Source organism: Triturus cristatus, chromosome 4_1 (assembly GCF_964204655.1).
Source record: "Triturus cristatus chromosome 4_1, aTriCri1.1, whole genome shotgun sequence".
Classification (NCBI taxonomy): domain Eukaryota; kingdom Metazoa; phylum Chordata; class Amphibia; order Caudata; family Salamandridae; genus Triturus; species Triturus cristatus.
This window is the reverse complement of record NC_140585.1, coordinates 733836320-733856786: the sequence shown is the minus strand read 5'-3', so window position 1 is coordinate 733856786 and position 20467 is coordinate 733836320. Positions and strand designations below refer to the sequence as shown.

General features: G+C 40.7%; 1 protein-coding gene across 3 annotated transcripts in view; it reads left to right on the top strand.

The window, feature by feature from the left end:
- The first annotated feature begins 3872 nt into the window (after positions 1-3872).
- IGF1 (insulin like growth factor 1) overlaps positions 3873-20467 on the top strand; it is a 422585-nt gene continuing 405990 nt past the window's right edge. The window contains exon 1 of one of the 3 annotated variants that reach the window (XM_085653232.1): positions 3873-4300. In XM_085653232.1, coding sequence (XP_085509358.1) covers positions 4238-4300 — 63 coding nt within the window. In that variant the 5' untranslated portion in view covers positions 3873-4237. Of the gene's footprint in view, positions 4301-6825; positions 6975-20467 lie in introns of those variants that run through there. The other 2 variants (XM_085653234.1, XM_085653233.1) reach the window with 2 other exon arrangements.

Sequence of the window (20467 nt, the reverse complement as noted above, 5' to 3'; positions counted from 1 at the left end):
TGAGGACAGAAAACCACACCATGTAAGCCAAAATACATTTAGTAAAGAACAATCCAAAGTAACAACTGTAAACCTGCAACGTCTCTCATGTACCTTAAATCTCAGGTGAGTAGACCTTAAAGAGGAGTGGCAAGAGTAACCCCCAGCTCTCTGCTTCTTTCTTCCAAGTCAGACCTTTGATTGATCTTTCTAGAGACCAGTGTCTATTCCTAAGAAGATGTTTAGATTCCTAGGACTCAACATTATTTCTCCACACACAATAAATCACATTCCAGAGTGGGACCAGAGTGATCATGTGTGGTTCCTGTATACCACATCTGGATCAAATTGACAGAAAATGTTCCTCTAGCATTAGTCCTCCCATAACGTAAGCAAATCTCAATCCGCATTCTAGTAGATCCCCTATTTCTCTGCTGGTAGACCAATATCATTATCTGTCTTCATTAAAATAACACCTGGGTTTACTTGTATCGGTTTTGCTTTCAGCAAAGTTTCATAGAACACTTTGCACCTCAGTATTTCTCCGCATTCAGTTTCTCTCACTTAGCTCTGACCATGGGCCAATTCAATTCTGTCAGCTACTTGTTAACGTCAGTGGGAATACTGATTGAACGCTGTGGACATCACAGTTGATTTGATCTTATTAATAATAACCATGTATATTCGATGTGGATTCAGCAATAAATAAAAAATGCAGTCATTTATTATTTAACATACATATTAGGATGTAAGCACAATCAATTAAGTACATCATATAAAAGTTGTCATTGGATTCATCAGCATCCTATGGTGCTTACTTCAATTCAATACCTGAAAGGCAATATAATGCAACAACAAAATCACTCGTAATTCAAACTGTGCCACATGGGCAGTGCACTCTTTTATCCTAAAATTCAGCTGTATTGGGGATAATTTCTTATTTGTTAAAACGTATGGAGGTTCTATGCCTTCTAAGGGCTACAGTGACAAATGCCATCTTACCTCATACTTCAGCTGATTGATTTTTGTTTTGCTTAGAACCATTTATTTCCCTTATCCATCTAGCTACTGTTTCTAAAGCAAGTCAAATCTCGAGGGGTTAATGTTCGGCCTGTTGACTACAGGTCACACTTAGGGCAACAGCTACAACAAACAACAAGGTGATGAATGGAATACTTGAATTAATCTCAGCCACTGGTGATATCTCACTCAGTATTCCAATCTTTCGTTCATTGCCCACGATGCCACTCTAGGCAGAGGCTCACTTTAGGCAAGCCAGTACTGAGGCCGCTCTTCTTAGGAACAGTCCATCCAAAACCCCCTGACAAAGTTTACTGTGGAAGGCAGCACAAGCAACCCCTGATAGGTTTCAGCTTATCTGGACATTGTCAGTGAAATGCAGCTTGAGTTCTACAGCACATTGAGCATGGGCCCAATGGCTTGGCATACCCATTACACTGAGTGCATCAACTGCAACAAACTACAAGGTGATGGATGAAATGCTTGGATTAGCCTCATCCACGGGTGACTGCTCTGGCCGCATTACAGTCCATCACTTCTCTTCACCATGCCAGTCTAGGTAGAAGCCTACCTTAAGCAAAACATTACTGACCCTGCTCCAAACTTCTAAACCTTTGACAGCACAGCACAACGTTTACATAACTCGTATAATGCAATATGGTGTGATGAGATATTTAGTCTCCTCCTACCTTCATCCATCTGCTTGCCCTTAATAAACACTGGCAGCAAAGCTAGTAGTCTGTGAGCTTGAATTGGAATTGTAATTAGTCATTTTCAATAAACTTGTCTATGAAGAGAAGATTAGCTATTCAGTGCTAATTTGATATACTGAAGGTGTCAGAATTAGGTTTATGAGTTGTAAGGTGAACTAACTTAAGTGGGCATTTGAAGCCTCAGCCAAGTCATTTACAATAGACAGAAGAAAGAAGGCAAGAGTGGCAAATTGTGCCTTGATGAAGCCGGATGGGTATAGGGTGTCTTCAGATGGTGGATTTTGAGCTTTATATCATTTAATAATGTGTTCATTGTGAAGTTGTATTAAAGTAAGAGTTGTCGGTTCGGAGTTAAGGTCATGGTTGGGGAGAAGGGATTGCCATGCAGCTAGTCTTCACCTTCTCAGTCTTTCATTGAAAGAAAGTTTCTTTGACTATGAAAATTGCAATTTCATTAGAAAAATTGATTTAGTTTTACTGGGATTTGAGGAACTCTGTAAAAGTTGTGGGGAGTCTATCATACGTTCAGTCATTTTCTTTTTCTGAAATTCCTACGGGGCTTTAAGTAGAGTTTTAGGAAGGGTGAGGATCTCAGTGGTTGCATTGAAAGATATTGGGAAAAAATGTGCTTTTGTATGGTTTATTGGACCTGGTGATACAGTGTTGTGCAAATTCAATGTGAGGTCCGTGTTTCCTTAATGGAATGATCTCCGGGAGCTCGAAGCTCACAAGGGTGTAGTATGGGATGATGGTGGTAATATTGATTGATAAGTATATGTCAAGTGAGCTTCTTTCTCTGTGTTACTTGACAACTCAAGAGAGAACCAGTAATGTTCAAATAGTCATAGACTACAAATCAATATATTACTAGCTACATATTGGAAGGATTTACCATGTTTGCCATTTGAAACCAAGGGCTTTATATTAAACCTTGCATGTATTTTTATTTTCTCTGGTTTACTCGTGATTTGAGATTTGATAGGGTTCGCTGCTACAAATGATCTTTTCTCCAACTGTCACCATCTGTATTGAATCTTTTAAAGCATCTCTTCAGTCGCATAATTCAATCCTTCTCTTCACTTCTCTTTTCCTCTGCTACTGTCTTGAACAGGAATAGATGTGATGACCACAGCCTAGGCACTCATATCTACAGCCTAAGATACTGCTATACAAGGAAGCTTAGAAGTTTTCCATTATGCCATTTTGTCTGATATGGCTCATTGCTCCCCGTCTTCTTGCATAAGCAAACATTGTGCTGCTCTTTTTTCAGCTGAGTTCAGAAAACTGCTTAGCTTTATAAACAGAATGAGCAAGGTGGCCTCAATACACGAAGAAAGAATATTTAAAAATCTTCTATTACTTAAAATCCACATACTGATACAGTTATTAAATATGATTTTCCAATGTAATGTTGTTGTATTAATAAGCATGCCTTTTAAACCTTTACATTTTTTTCAGGAATAGTTGCCAAATACATCCAAGAGGTCTGAGCAGCAAACAAACACACCAGTGGGCGTGTGCTCCACATTAGCTGTGGCCCATTTCTACGCCCCAAAGAGACCCTCTTTTTGAGAATCAGCAAACTTTTTACAGGTGGGTAGTGTAAAGCACCAAGGCACAGTAGCCAGACCCATTTGTTGTACAAAAAATAAATGCACAAGTGCTAATACGTTTAAAAGCGTGTGTACGTTGTGCCATTGTAATGCAGCCTATTGTCTTTTGCATGGGGCAATCAGCCTCCACCTGTGGACCTGACACCCGCAATCGTCTGGTGATTTAAACCTGTAAAGTTTGATACGATTTTCTCCTTCAATAAAGACATTAAAAGGGGGAGGTTAGAATGAGTCTAGCAGGTCTTTTACCTGCTCTCAAATGACAGCCCGTTTGTTGAATGGCCGCCTGACGGGTCATACCTTAACTCTTCCCCTCTGTGCCTGGAGTGGCTTGCTGTGGGTCCTAGCACCTGCTTTCAGTTCAGCACTGCCTGCTCCAGCCGGCAGCACTTAGCGAGTGCAGAAGCACACCGTCAGCCAATGTAACCAGAACAGCAGAAATTACATAACATGCTTTTAAATGTGGCGTGGCACTCGGAGCCGCTCGCTGCCCTTTTCTTTTTTCTCTCTTTTTTTTTGCCGTGTAACCCTGTCGCTAATGCACATTCTTTCAGGAGAGAGACAAAAAGCTTCTGTGCTCCGGTTTTAAAATGCATGCATGTATGATGTTATTTGTCACTATGCCCAAAAACTCTTACTCAATAACTTTGCCAGAAGATGGAGAGAGAGAGGCAAATGTTCCCCCAGCTGTTTCCTGTCTGCAGTGTCTGTGTAATGTAGATAAATGTTTCTGTCTTCTGTTTGAAAGATCTCACTGTCACTGGTAAAATCAGAGCAGATAGAGCCTCTGCAATGGAACAAAGTCCGCAATATTGAAATGTGACAGTGCTTTCAACATCTCACGGCCAGCTGGATTACTTTTTTCCTTTTTACTGCTCACAAACTCATTCCAAGACTTGCACTTTAGAAGAAATGGAAACACTCAACAGCCTTTCAACACAATTATTTAAGTGCTGCTTTTGTGATTTCTTGAAGGTAAATATTTATCTACTTCCAATGTATATCTTTGAAATTATTCATTCTTTCGTGCCCTGCTTGCTTTCTGCATTTTGTAGTCTCATGTCTGTGCTGTGTCATTTGTTTCTGTTTTTAAAAAAATGACCTCTAGCTAGGGAATTATTTGTAATTTACTAAATGTGAAATTTTCTTGATCTAAAGAATGCCTAAACTGAAAATATGTGCATGTTGGAGTTAGAGAAATGTGAAATTTGACATCAAGGGTGGGCTACTGGAAGGTTTTAGCCAGCACAGAGTGTAAAATATGTATTTGTATGAACTGTAACAGTTAATGCATTTCAAAGGGAAATGGAGATAGAGAGTGTAGACTCAGATGTTATAATTTTAAATTATGCAATTTTTTTAAAAGGGTGCATTTAGTGCACTTCAATTGATATCATGCTATGTACAAGACCTTAATGGGCATATTGATATTAAAAAAAGCACATTTCTCTAACTTGAGGAGACGGGTTTGCAATTTTCTCATGATCCCTGTGATTTTTTAAACTTAAAGCATTACAGTTCCTTCAAAATCTTATATAAGGTGTTACCTCTCCTCTGTTTCTGGTTCAGCTCTGTTACTATGATAGATGCTGATTTTAAAATCCACCGCCATGCTCTTTCGCCGGGACGTGTTCATCAGAGGGTTTGGATTCCCCGCGCGTGAGATGATCAGGCGATTGGCTGGTCATGTCTGATGTCATGAAGATCTCATTTTGAGTTGAACTCTCTGCTTTCGCTAGAGGGGGTTCTGAAAGAGGTGTCACCCTGTAGAGCAAGGAGATTTGACAGGGGAATCATAGGGAGGCATCCAATGTCTAGGCATTGTAGAGCATGTCATGGGAAGCATGTCATGGCCAGAAGGTGGCATTTGGGTCCGTGCAGGGGAGAGTTCTATAAATCACTGCAGGACACTGCAGGCTGCTACAGGGTGAAGCATACCAGCTCTGCAGCTAAAGGAGAACGTTCCTGGAAATATGCTGACCAAGCTTTTCTGTGGCAGTGAAAGCTTTTCAGACAGTTTTTTTTCATGCTGCTTAGTTTTCCTGAAGCTGTACTTCTCCCTCTGGTGTAAAGCACTGATGGGGACAGTAACAAGAGGGAATGCATGGACTGACCCCTGCCCGCTGGCTGACAGCCAAGTTTCCATTCTCAGCAATCTCTCCTCCTTGAAGGCTGCTTGTTTGCATGTTATCGGCAAGATGTTTCCTGCAACTGACCGATCTCGTGCCTTGCCGGAACATGCAGAGCGCGTGGAAGCAGATTCTGCTCGTGCAGCAGAGAGAGGCTTTGCTCGGAGTTTTTGCTGATTATTTGTCTTGTTTCTGTGCTTCGTGCGGGCGCTGCTTCCTTCAGGTCCAACAGCTCCAGCGAGCACCTCTTGCTGCTGGAACTCACGTAGTCTTTGAGAGGATCCGCGCAGGGGCACCTGCTGCAGGTACTCACATTACCACTGCCAGTTTCAGTAAAGGTCATGAGTGCAAAACATTGTACAGCGTTTTCCTCTTTCTGGGAATTTTCCATAAGGAAGAAATTAGAAAATAGTAAAAGCTAAATCCAATTCCAACCAAAGTGAGAATGTGGCAGCAGCAGACAGATCCTATTGTAGTACCTCCGGCCAGCAGCAGAGAGTGGACGTGCCATTCACCAGACACATTTTAGCTCCATCGAGGAGCATTCAAATATTCAATACTCATGCATAGGTAGATACTTTTGGTGTGGCTTGTGGTCTATTAAAGACACAGAAGATATCCACTAACACACATACATATACATATGGATGTACATGTCCATAAATGAATATTGTAATTCCAGACATGCAGAATATCCACCAGCACACATACAAATGCATATGCAGATACATATAGGGCTATACATGCACAGAAGCATACACACATGAATATTGCAACTCAAGGCATAGAGAACATTTACAAACACATACAAAAATACATATACAAATAATATACAGAGGCACATATATGTACTTAAACATACACACACAAATATTGCAATTCAAGACATAGAGAATAACCGCTAACACATAAGCATATACATGCAAATCAAAATACATGCATGAATATTGCAATTCAAGACATGGATAATGCTTGGTAACACATGTACACACACGCAAACACACATATACATATGTTGAGGTGCATGTATATACATAACCATATACATGTTCCTCAACATACAGACATGAATATAGCAACTCAAATAAAATTGAGTTATATTGGAATTGACAGAATCTCAAAATAAGGAGCTGACCTGCAAACTCTGACATCATACAGTACTGAGGGCACGCCGGGAACTAATTGGGTGGAATCACTGCTGATTAAACTCGCACAAGCACACCACGCGATCTCCAAACCCTCTCTGCCACTGTACAGTCGTTTCTTGTTAATGTATCATGCAGATTAGGTTGAGAGCCCCAAGGTTAGGTGAGAGCTAATGCCAAGGGTCTACCAACACGATACATGTCCGCAGGTGCCCGCGCTCCACCTGCTGCTGGCAGACACTCCGCCTACCTTGCAGTAGGCATAGCTGTCAATTGGCAGATTGACTTTGTGAAAAGAAGGATGCAGTACACTTCGGCTCTCGTTGTGAAGGAGCTAGAAGAGCCGAAATTAAACTGAATAACACCCTCTTTGCAGTGAGTATTCTCAGATATAGTCATGCCCAGGGCTGTTTGTTGTTCACTTGCAGAGATAAGAAATATCAAAATGTACTGTTATGGAGAATACAATTGATGGACTTGTTCTATCTATCTATCTATCTATCTATCTATCTATCTATCTATCTATCTATCTATCTATCTATCTATCTATCTATCTATCTATCTCTCTCTCTATCTATCTATCTATCTATCTATCTATCTATCTATCTATCTATCTATCTATCTATCTATCTATCTATCTATCTATCTATCTATCTATCTATCTATCTATCTATCTATCTATCTATCTATCTATCTATCTATCTATCTATCTGTCTATGTATCGGTCTTGTAAGGTATGCGTCCGCCTGCTGCCTGCCTGTCTGTCTGCTAGTCTATGTGTTTATCAGTCTAATGACATGATTTCACTACGCAAATAGGTAATCCATGCGTTGTTATCTTCTCATAACTATGCTAGATAAGTCAATACATGGAACAAGATCTATATTTATGAAAGAACCTGCTACAGTGTGAGTGGAAAAACAGGATAAACATTTTGCATTTCAAAAGTAATTTCTACCATCTGCCCATGGTCTAGAAATGCTCGTAAAATGTCAACTTTTCAAAAATATCCTTTTTGGACAACCATATAAATGGTAATTCTTGATGATCGCATTGCTTTTCCCAAACAGTTGACTTGGCACGTGCTGAAGGAAAAAGTTGGAAGGGCTATCTTGTCCCAGTACTGCTGACATTTAGATTAAATTGTGAGCCAGCAAAGAACTGTAAAAACTGAAAAATGCATACGATTTATGTGTACCACAACTACAGTTAGTTTAGCAAGAAAAAAGACACTGTTAAATTCATAACTTAGTTCATCTGGAGCCATTTCCTTCCTCTGAAAGAATGCACGTTACAGTATTTCACAGCAATTTAACAGATTGTATGTGGTTTGGAATATGCTAAATTTCAGGTGCAGGATCTATCTCACAACAGTTCCAAGTCATTTAAGAAAGTAGGTTCCTGCAACTCGACCTTGCTTTATTAAAGAAGATTCAACAGCAGGGAAAGTAATATGTTCTGGAAGTCAAATACTTCCACCCACATGTGCACCGCAAAGGCATGGTCCATACCACGCGTGTGGTGGTTTGCCACTCTGCCAGTCAAAATTTGACACGTGCATCGGGATCCGTAAGGAAGTGGCTGCCATTATTAAAATCTGATTTCTCGTCTCTGAGCTCGGTCTCTGACAATGGCTTGTGGGCTTTTACCCAGACACGATACACAAAGACTTTGTGAACATTAGAGAAATGATAATATCCATCAAAGAGTCACACCCAAATGTGCATTGAGAGGGTTCTGTAAATGCAGCAAGAGTAGTGTATCCCCTTTAGTTACTCAAAATCTGTCCACTTGTACAATAAGGGGTTACTGAAAATGCCTCCTGAGTCCCTGCTTTTTATCTGTAAGCCAACCCAGACCCCCGCACATGCACAGTGAGCATTCGGGGAAAGCCATGTAGGCGGGAGCAACCTTTACTAAAGCTGGGTTCTTTCTCATGAATTGAGGTGTACTCTTCCAATAATCATTGTATGAATGAAGAGCTGCTCGCCTTGCTAATAAGCTTCATGGCTTCAGTGTCTTCTTTATAACGTCAAATTTAAAATGACTAAAAGTAATGTAAATAAACTAGTTGTGTTTCAAGTGCATTAATTAGTTGCTGGCCAGTGAGAGCATAGTAGTTTTGAAGTGAGTTCATCTTTTGGCAAAACCCAAGAGAAAGAAAGGAAGAATTGTTTTATAATGGGTTTAGATTTCAGTTTCGAAATCAGAACTAGATCATTTGACCTCCGAAACATGTCTTTACAGGAAAGTGAAATTTTTAAGAAATGACAATTCGTAAATATTGTGGTTGCAACTAAATAGACTAGACTAATCACATTGAAAACGTTTAAAGCTATGGGTATTCTGTGTAGACTCATTAATATTGGTCGAGCAGTTTTTGTAGAGGACATCGGTTTCCAGTGTAATCAGCTCACATGAGACCACCATCTCTCTCCAACACTCCACTAATCTTTGTTTCATGGCATATACCATAGGCTTTTTCTTTCATCTGGTTATAAATGTAGTATGGATGTTAATGTGTACTCTGAACCCAGCATTATCTATCATGTCCTTAACAATGTACACTGCATGACCTTCTATACATTTATGCATCCACAAAGTCTAAGTCTTGGTGGACAACTTCTTGGAGAAACTATTTTTGACTGCGTTGGGAACTAGAAACTTTTGCCATTTCTGGTGACTCTTCGCACACCCATAGCCAGAACACCACAAGACTGCAGCCTATAAAGTGTTAATAATAATAACAACAGGCAGCAGGCCTTTTCCATTTATGCACCCTGGATCTGGTACAATATCCATGTATCCATTAGGTGTACTCCAAGCCTGTTCCAATGTAGGAAAGAGCTGACGTTGCAACTCTTATAAGAACCAGCAGTTGTGCTATAAAGATACCACATACATATTTATAACAGACATGATCTGCTAAAGCGACAGCATGTCAGAAGTCTACGATGATGTTGCAACCAAATTTAATGCTAAGATTGAGCGGCAAAATAAGAATACCACAAGACACAGTTGCTCCCTTCTCCACATAGTGCAGGTTGGTATTGGAATGCAACATATAGCCTAAACTCCCACAAATGACACCGCCAATTATACCAGTTCTTCAACTCGTGAGCTCCAGGTAACTGCACCTACACGCTGTACAAAAACGAGACTGGTGGCAGCTATATAAATACCAAATTTGACAACATTCTAAACGCATTTCATTCCACAAGATATACATCTCATTAATACACTTCTCTATGATTTAGGATAAATGCAGAGTGCCCTAGAAGCCACCATGACACATATTCTACAGGCAACATTGTGCACAATACAGTTGCAAAATAGCACAGCTAGAGCATCTTTTAGTGTTTGGCTAGAGATTGACAGAACACCAACACTAGTAACATATGTGGTGGCTAATGTGCCTTGGGAGCAAGAAGACAGCAATGACTGGACAAACTTAGAGGCGTAGAAAACGCAAGTGTGTAGGCCAGAGGAAACTACTGGGTTTTGCCAGTGAGATGTTAATTGTGATGTTACAGATAGACAGCTTGTTTTGGTCACTGGCCATGTGCCTGCAAAAGTAACATGAGTAAGCAGGGAACCAAATGCCAGAGGCATGGGAATCTTTCCATATGTCTCAGTGCATCATCGAAAGGAAAGTCATCTTTGACACATGAGACTATGAAGGATAGTTAAGACACAGTGAATGGGCAATAAATGGCTGATGGATGCCATGTGGGCAGAGCAATGTGAGAATCTGGTACTTCTGTAGAAATGTATGATGGTGTATATCAGCAACATGTTGGTGCCAGACTGCAAAGTTCAGAGAACTATATATTCCAGTTTGTTCATTGGGAGGCAAGTCTACTGGATAATGATACTGGGGGTACAATTATTCTCTAGTCAGTTTGTAGATGCTATTCCCAATTAACTTTGGAGAATTGCTTTTCTATCACCGCCCCTAAGTTGTTTTGGCAGTAAGAACGAATGGATGCTGCCTCCATCAGATGCGATAAGCACGCTAAAGCCATAGGCATGGCCCATAGTGTCTCTTCTTTCTGGTTGGGAGATCTCTGCCCCCTCTCTCCCTCCCAACTACTCCTGGCTTCTATTCCACAGTCACTGAGGCTGCAGTGAATGTGAGTGGCTTGACTGCTATGACAATGGAACATAGGTCCTGGTGACGAGACCCAGATGTGGCTATGCACCTGGAGGGAACAGTTAGAAGACTCCAGAGGATCTACAGTACTCCCTACGATGCTGTTACACGTTTAGGGACCTGTGTTATCTTTCCTGGTGTATGTATAAGTGTTGCAGTCTCTGGAGTAGTGCTTCACATCTCTACTCTGTGTCTTTCCAAGAGTACTGCTTGCTGGGGATGGCATTAGCTGTGACATTGTCACTGGCAGGAGTTGTATGTGGTTATTTGAGGGTTGGTAGTAATCTTTTAACAGTCATGTTGTAATGCAAATGGAAGATCTTCTACAGGTCTCCTGCCCTTACTGGAGGACTTGGTTCTGACGTTATCCTATATGCAGGCCTATAACTTACTGTTTGAGTACCCCCATGCATTACTTGATGATACATCATCTTAGAGCGGGTGCTATGTTTCATTTCCTCTATTCTATGGTGCTTGGCTGTGGTATGCTGCCATTAACCATATCTTGTGATGTGAAGTTGGGAGTTGTGAGTTGTAAGAATATCATGTTGAGCACAATATTAATTGCGATGTTATGGGCCACTCGACAAGACAATGGAAAGCTAGGAGGGCGGCATCATGCTGGGATTTGGAGAAGCATTTGGGGGCTTCTGGTAGAGTACAGTTGTGCATTGCACTGTGCTGTATTTTGAGTCAGGTCTTTTCTTTATTGTTTCAGTGCACACGTGTGGTCTGTGAGGTTTAGAAGCCACTCATGTAGAAATCCTTCTGCGCACTCTGTTTATTGATTGGGATCCAGGCGAAGAAGACACAACATGACATATGTTGTGGTAGAGTACCTATTTTTCTTACCATATCATTTTGCAGATGATAGCTTATGATGAGCCATTAACTTCCTTGATCAGACAACATCATTGTACCTATCTCTAATCACTGTCTACAATGGGTGTAGACCTTTGCCTGTGTCTTCTTGTCCCATGTTCTCTCCTACTTGTCACGTTACTTCACATGCACATGTAAGCCTGTTGAAGTTGCATGTTGAAATGATTGAGATTTTCTAGCAGGTTCTCATCATCTGTGTACTACATTACATTCCAGTTAATAATTGTATGTGCTTTGCTAGAAATATGATTTTCATGATACATGTTTTCTTGTCTACTCTCATTTTTTCATTCTGATGCGCTTGGTGGCTGTTTCATTTTCAATAGAATGGTTTGCAAAATGTTCTTTTTAAGTGGACACATTTTCCAGGTGTGAAAAGCAAATTATTTCAGTGCAAAGCAGGTTTTCTGGGATTCCTTTACATTCTTTTGTTGCTTGTTTGCAGTCATGTATTTTCTAGCTCTGTGTTTATTTTCACAGGACTGGATTGGGTAATACTATTATATAAACCTGTTTGCTGGATGTGATACTCATTTTTGTGTGAGTTTGCAGTTGATTTGTTTTACTGTGTTGGCGCAGGCAATTCGATAATAAAATGTTCAGCAACTATAGATCTGCTCAGTCTGACCTTTTTTGTTTTCCTTGCCTGTCAATCAACACTCACATACTGTCCCTAGGCCATCCACGTGTTAACGAAGCTTAGCTGGACTTATTCCGTCTAGGGCAGCTAGTTCATTTTGAGGACCAAATAGATCTTTTTTGAAGAAAGCTTGGGTTTCTCCTAGTCTAATTTTGTTGTTTCAAATAACCAGCGTTTTCAAGTTTTACGTCTTTCATTTGACCTGTCGAAGGTTGTAGTCCTTGCGTTCCTAAAGAGGTCCTCAATGGTGAATGAATGTGCTATGCCTAGCTTCAGTAGACCAATGCATCCACTGCTGGGATCTGTGATTGACCACCTAGTGACAGCTTCAGATCCAGGCTGGTCCTTTCAGCCTGACAGTTCTGAGGTTCATAAGAAGGTACACCTGGCAACAGCAATGAGCATCCGTGATCTGGTTCTAGCAACGACAGTCTACCTGAGTGTGTTCTGTAGATATTCCAGCTATGTTTTTACAATTCAGCTAATCTACAGGACCAGTCTGTGTCTGGGCTTTCTGTCTCCCTTCTGCAGAAGCTTGCTACCTCATTCTGAGTGCCACTGTAACTTTGAAATCAGGTGCAAACAGAGTGTGTGCCGTATTTCAACTCAGTGGTTCATTGCAAATTCTGCACATTGGACACATTTCTTGAGGAAATATCTGCAAACATTTGTGGTACCAAAGCAATGCTTAAGTGGGAATAGCATGAGATAATACTAGTCACAAAGACTATCAGCCACGTTCTTCAAGATTGCACAGGGATTATGATGCAAACAACAATGCAATAGTAGGTGGTAATTGCATTTCGCCTGGCCGTGTTTGCATCCCGAACATTAGAGACCAAGCTGGAACGAGAGACGTGGTCATGCACAAAGGTTGTACTCACCAGGGAACATGAGACACGGTATTTTGTTATTTTGACATCAGTTCATTGGTGAAACCCTCAAAGTTGAACATGGAAACAATTGGTGGTGAATGTCTAGGGGGCCTCAGAGGAGAGGCACAAAATATGCATATAAGCATCTCATTTATTGATTTAGTCATTGACCATTTAGGCACTCCCCTACACTGATAAGTGTAAACATATTATTCTTACTTCATATTAACTTTACAAAACATCTAAGTTACATATATTTGACACACACTGTCATTATACATTATGCTACTGGGCATAATTTTCTACAAATAAGGAAAGATTGTAAGTGACATCTTACCTTTGCTTGGAGTTTAGGTATTCTTAAGTCATAAGGTTGTTACATACTAGAGTAATAATACCATCGCTGCACTTGGAGACACAATGATAAGAACCTCTTTCTGAGGGCCCCATTGTTGTGGAAGATAATACCGCTCCAGGCAGCACTGATACTGTGACATAACATGACATGTGTAATTGTAAAGCGCACGTTCACCTGTAGGTATCTTGGCGCTGAATAACAGATGTTTATTGTTATCCAGCTCAATGGTACTCATTTTATTGACCTCAGATGGAGGAAAGGCTGAGTGGACCCGCCATGATTTGAACCTGTGACCATAAGGTCAAACACACGCCTATGCAATTGAAGCATTATGCCACTGAGCCACCTGACCCGGCTGTGGGATGCAGTGTCACCCCAGTGGAGGGTAACTCAGTAATACTGCAGGTTTTCCCCTGTTCCAAGCAGGAATTCCAGCTCCTTTGTAATCAGGGCCTAAGTAGGTAATCGCAGTGTCCGATGAATGCCTTTACTATTGTCATTCTCATCAATAAAAACATACTAAGGAAGACTTGATGGGTGTGTGTCAAAAATACCTCTATCTTAGAGCCAGAACTAAGAATAAAGTACATCTTGAACTATAGAATCATTTGAAAGGATCACACATAAGGCTCTCAGTTTTTACAGTTTGCGTGTTGCTTCTTAATGTGCTTAGTCCTACAACAGCGCTACAACATTTCCTATGCGTGCATGCCGCGCATGTGCTAATGAGCAGTACCCAGTATAGAGGCGCATGAGTATGTTGAACTGGCCCATACCGATGTTGGCTCACAAATGGCTACAGCTGATTGTGCTGGCACAGAGACCCTCCATTGGCATTAAAATCACAGGCCTCAGCCGTGAGGTATTTTCACAAGAGGAGCGGTTGAAGCTCTTTACTGGAGAACCCTACATATGACGATCAGTTCAGACTGAGCCAAAGAGAGACAGATTTGGATAGCAGATTCAGGGAAGGGTAGTTTCAAAGGTTGCATTTTCAGAACTTTATGAGTTTAGGAGAAAAGCTTATAAATCACTTGCCTCTTAAGCTAGAACATCTGAGAAGTCTCAACTTGAATGATTTCTAATACTTTTAGTTTTGCAATCGTTCTGGACAGCAGACAAAATAAAAAAGACAATAGATTGCCTGCTCGTTTAAAAAACCTAGCAAATTGCATAATATCATTTTTAAAACTTATATTTCTTTTATATTTGAATCTGCTTATTCTAATCTAGTCTGTAGTAGTCTTTCACCTCATGCATTCATACCAGTCATGGGATCCCGAAGCACCAGTTGGTGTCTGTGTGGCTTGTGGCTGAGATGGCTGGGAGCCATTATAAACAATGGGGTATTCCCAAATGGTCCCTGGACCTGGGTATCGGTTATTATAAAGAAACAATGGTCCTGGACCAGTTATTCAAGGAAGAGTTAGTTTAGCAGAATTATCAACTTATTTGAGCTTACATTAATCAGCTCACAAATGTCTGTAAATCGTGAAAATAATTAAAGCAAACAAATGTTCAGACAAAACACTAGGTATTATCACAATATATTTATTGAGTCATTTAAAGAAACAATCAGTAGAAGGTCAAGAAGGTAGGAGAATGTTCTAGGGAATGTGTAAGGAAGAGTGCTCAAGTGTATATAAAGGAGTCAAGAGAGCTCAAAGTGTGTAGAAAAGTTAAGGACATATATTAACAAGACTGTACAGAACTGATATCCAATAAACAGTTAGATGCAACCTGGCTACATGCAAATTATTCTTTTGAATTATATTTTCTAAAGTTGTAATGAGAGTTTCCTTAAGGCTGTAAACAGGGGTAATGGGGAAGGGCAAATTGGTTCAGGTGAGGTGGGGGATAGCGTCGACGTTTCGATCCGGTTTATCGGCAACCGAGAGACTTAAATACCTCAGCCATGCGGATCTTCCTCAGGACAAGGGAAGAGGTGAAGTGACCCTCATCAATCTTAATTGAATTTACAACATAAATGCACCCCAAATAAATGTATTTCATGCTACAAACCAACAATCCGCATAAATGCACTGCACACCATAACATAATTCCACTAAGCATAATTTTGTTCAACCTACACAGTTCTTACATTACACATCACAGATTTCCACATCTTGCACGAAACTTAACAGCACACCACATAAATAAACTCCCCAACATGCCACTCCACTGTACCGTTCCACATAATACCCTTAATAACACACGTTTACATAATTCCAGTACATTGAATACCATATTAATTACTATCCACATAATTCCACAGCACACCATGCCACATATTTCCGCTACACAACTTCAGGCCACACAATTCCACAATAAACAATTCCAATCCAACACATCTCTCCCTTGCACTTCCACCAAGCCTGTAAAATCTCCCCCACACACCCATTGCACCTCTCATCTCTCCCTCACACTGCCACTACCCCTCTCAGCTCACAATCCCACTACCCCCTCTCATCTCCCCTCACACTCCCTCTCTCATCTCTATGCTCACACATGGTACCTTCCTGTGCTTTCTCACACTGTGCACTAGTCTGCCTCTCGCCTCCCACCTCCTCCGTGCCGCTCCCACTCATCCCTCTATCTCTTGCTCTCGTACTCTCTCTCACCCCTCTCTCTCACTCTCTCACCCACTCTTCCTCCCTCGCTCATGTGGTTGACTTCAGGTCTTCAAGCACAGTTTCTTTCCTGTGACTTTTCAAAGTTTCCGTCCCACAAACCCACGCTCTTCTCCTCTTTTTAGGGTGTCTTCTGCGTGCACAGGTCCTCCCTCTTTATGCATCTGTGGCCTGCTCTCCCCTTCTTTCTCTCTTTCTCACACAGTTTCTGCGCCTTTGTCTCAAGTTCATTCACCACTTCCAGCACAAACTACCTATCCCTCACTTCCTTCGTCTCTATCTATTCTGTGCAGCTTTCACCCCTATCTATTCAGCATGCCACATAATTCCACCACACAAATTCCACAATTAACAAATCCCATACAAATCCACATAATTTCACTCCACATCACATACATATATTACATTCTAAACAAAACACATAGGTAAAAAAACATTCTAATTTACAATGCCAAGAGCTAAAACTCTCGCAAATGCGAGACCTATTGCAGTGCAAATGCGTTTTTTTTGTAGTTCCTGTCTGGGCATCCATCAAGGCCAGCTTCATGTTTTCTTTTGTAAGTGTAGGATCTGTAAGATGTGAGTTCAGTGTGTACCAAGTTTGGAGTGATACAGAGTAGCATTATACGCTACCTGTATTTGAGTTTCCACATTCTCCAGTGTGTCATGTTAAACTGAGGCACAGGAGTTTTCTGCATTTCTAATTTGACGATGCAGAGCACAGCAGTTTTGTCCGTGCTGCTTGTGCATCAAGTTAATTTAAGGTTGATGATTAGCCTCTCCTGCAGCAGGTGCTTCTATTGATGGTGTCAGAGTGCAATGTCTTTTATTGGTATAAAAGGCTTCTGCCAACAGTATACACATGACAAAGCAAAAGATGAACAATTACAGTAAAATGTTTTTAGGCTTAGCAGAGAGTACACTGAAAATACTTGCCCAAGCACTTAGTAATTGAAAGGTCATCAGACATTTGCTGGTATTTAGGGAGAGAATTTGCCACATTACTAATCTGATTATAAAAAGAAGACTGCAATTACTTCATTTAATGAGCCCGAAAACAAGGATTTGCAGTGGAACTCCCAATCGATAGGCTGTTACCCACAATCCAGTTCCCCGAGTGCTTCAACTCACCTCACAGAAAGTTCCAGAGAGCCCACAGTGGAAACCTGAAGACAATTCCAGACAAGCCAGCCCTAGGCATGCTATCTGCCAGTTTGTTCAACAGAAATGCCACTGTCACCCTCTGGGGCATTTCAGCTAGGTCACAGTGGAATCAGATAGCCCTTTCTAGAAAGGAGATTTACTACAGTGCATTCAGCTAGGCCACTGGAGACCCACCCACCCCTCTACAATATTCTCAGTGCACTCAAGAATGGAAATTAAGAGCTAAAGATAACTACATACTATATTCAGCCTTTCCATTAGAAACTTTCCAAATCAAAATAGTACGAATAATTGTAGTTTTATGCAGTACCTTGATTTGAATGAATGAATAAACAAGTTAGTGAGTATGTAAGATAAACAGCAAGTGAGTGGTGAAGGAATGAGAAATAGAGTGAATGGGCAAGTGAATTAATTTTGGGTTTTTTGAATGAGCATGTGACTGCCAAAGTAAGTAAGATAATGAAAAAGTGAGTAGATAAGTAAAACCGTGATTGAGTGGGTTGTGTTAGGAGTGAGTGTCCATGAGAGTTGGTGAGCAGTTAAACGTGAGAATGAGTATGTGAATGAAGAGTGAACAGCAAGTAAGCTAGTGGGAAAGCAAGTGGAAAAGTGTGGATGTCAGTAAGTGATTATGCAAGTGTTAGAGGTTAGTGAAGGAGTGAGCAAATGAGTCAATGACTGAGCACAAGATAGTGGCTTGGTGAGTGTGGGTCTGCAAATAAGTGAATAAGCAAGTGAGTGAGTGAAGCATGAAGTGAGCGAGAGAACAAATGAAGGAGATTTTGAAGTGGTAATTGTGAGTGTGTTAGTGTGCAAGAGAGGGAACAATAAGCTGTTTGAGTGATAAATTAAATCAGTGAGTGAAAATAAAGCATACTGTTGAAGGAAGGTTAGAGAGTGTTACACGCTAAATTCCCTAGCCAGACTGCCTCTACCTCTCCCATAAACACAAAATGTGACTCAGCATATTTTTAAGAGAAGAGTAACAAATAATTGTCTAGAAACACTTTCTCTTTATTCATTATTTGACATCGTATTCTGGATTGGGAACTTTTGGCTAAATCATTCTGCAGCAAACTCTCTTGCCACCCCAAAACGAAATACAAAAACAATCTCTTTGGAGGACCTGACAGGTTTAATTGTCTGACAAGATTTTGTAAAAAAATAATTTAAAAAAATGTACAAACATATAAATATACATCTATATAAATAGAGAGAGGGACTTTTGGCCAGCCCTCGTCTGCCATTGGTCTGTATGGGTGTCATATTCACTCTTACTCAATCCATGACAGTATAGAACATTGGGTCTCTTACCCTGTAAGTGACAAATTTGTCTATCACACGTGCACATCTTTCTGAAAATGAGTGGGCTTCAGTGCCAAAGCTCGAAGGCCTGTCTTTTAATCTTCCATTTTCTACTTATAGGTGCCTTTTTATTTATTTCCTTGTTTCTTTTTTCTTTTCATTCTTAAAGCATGCTACAGCTCCCAAGACAGTGCTAACTTGCTACTTGCCTGACACGCACTTCATCTCCAGTGTACTGCAGTCGCTGCATCTAAACTAGCTGACATCATGGAATGATATTATTCATTATGTATCACTGTTTTTACCATTGTAAGATGGCTGTCAGCTGGAGCTCTACACAATATACAGTGCCATTGTAAGGCATCCACCTGCTGCCTTGTTTAATTTTGCTATTGCAAGCATAAGTCCGAACTTTTGTAGGTAATAGCAGGTTTCAATTATTCTACTTTGTTCTTTCAATTTATCTTGCATATGTGGCTGGATTTTTGTATGCATTGTGTTGTGGTTGTGCATGTTGGTGAATGCAACAATGAATACATGATTAATGGATGCACAAGTGCAAGGATGAGTGAAGGAGGGCATGTATGATGACTTGCTCAGTGCTAAAACCAATCAGTGACTAAGAAGTAACTTTAATTTAAAAGCAAGACTTCTTGGCATTGCCAATGCTTGTTATTTATGTTTAAGTGGTAGCTGGTCGACTTGCCTTGTTGCACATCTCATAACTTGGTTGCACACGCAAGCAAGAAAAGTGTGCACATGAACATTCTATTGCCACCCGTGAGGAAGAATAATTAGATGGCACACTGGTTGTCAGTGAAGTTGAAGCAGGTGAAGCTTATCAATCAATTTCAGAGGGGAGGATAGGTGAGAGGAAAGGAGACGAAAGGAGAGGAGAGGAGAGGAGAGGAGAGGAGAGGAGAGGAGAGGAGAGGAGAGCAGAGGAGAGGAGAGGAGAGGAGAGGAGAGGAGAGGAGAGGAGAGGAGAGGAGAGGAGAGGAGAGGAGAGGAGAGGAGAGGAGAGGAGAGGGCATTGGAAAGGATCTAGAGAGGAAAGTGTGGTTGATGCTGTTTCTGGCCAGGCCTGCCATCATGTTGAGGAAGATGTCTCTGAAGTCCGGTATAATAAGTAAAGGTACCACAAGAGATCTTGTTGTATTATTGGCTTCAAAAAGGTCAGCAAGTTTGAAAGAGGAGAGGCAGGGAGGAACAAGAGGTCTTGAAAAGACCTGTGAATGCTGCAAGATCTTTCAGGGCTGCTGTAATGAAGAGGAGATTCAAGGTTTTGACTTTCATTATTTAGTGTGCTGCTAATGAGTCACAGAGATCTTAAAAGAGGGTGAGTATTGGAAAGGTTTATTTGGGGTTCTATAATTCATTTTTGATATTTGGTGGAGTTTCCTGGAAGGATAGATGATTTAGCAATGCATGTTATGTATTGTAGACAAAAACAGAGTATATGCTTTTGGAGTATTTTTGGCAGTGTCTTTTCCAAAGTCTTTTAAGGGTTCAGGTTTTGTTTTGTATGTGTTCTGCTTTCAATTCGTTTGATGATCAGCTAACTTTGCATTGATTTAAAGAGAGCAATGACTTTTTCTGTCGTGTCATGGTGGTGAAGGCAGGCGTTAGCCAGTGGACAAACTCCAGTGCAGATATCCTAGTTTCTTTTGGCACAGTATATAAGAGATGTAGTTGTAGTGTTATGAGGTTGAGTATCATCCAGGGTCTTTCATATATTTTGCACTTAATATCTTTTTTGGAATGGCCTATACAGAAGGTAGGTTGGGATGAAATGTGGTGGAATGATTTCTCAACTCCATTGATGAATATATTTCATTGTCAACGTAATGGCCCCAGGGTA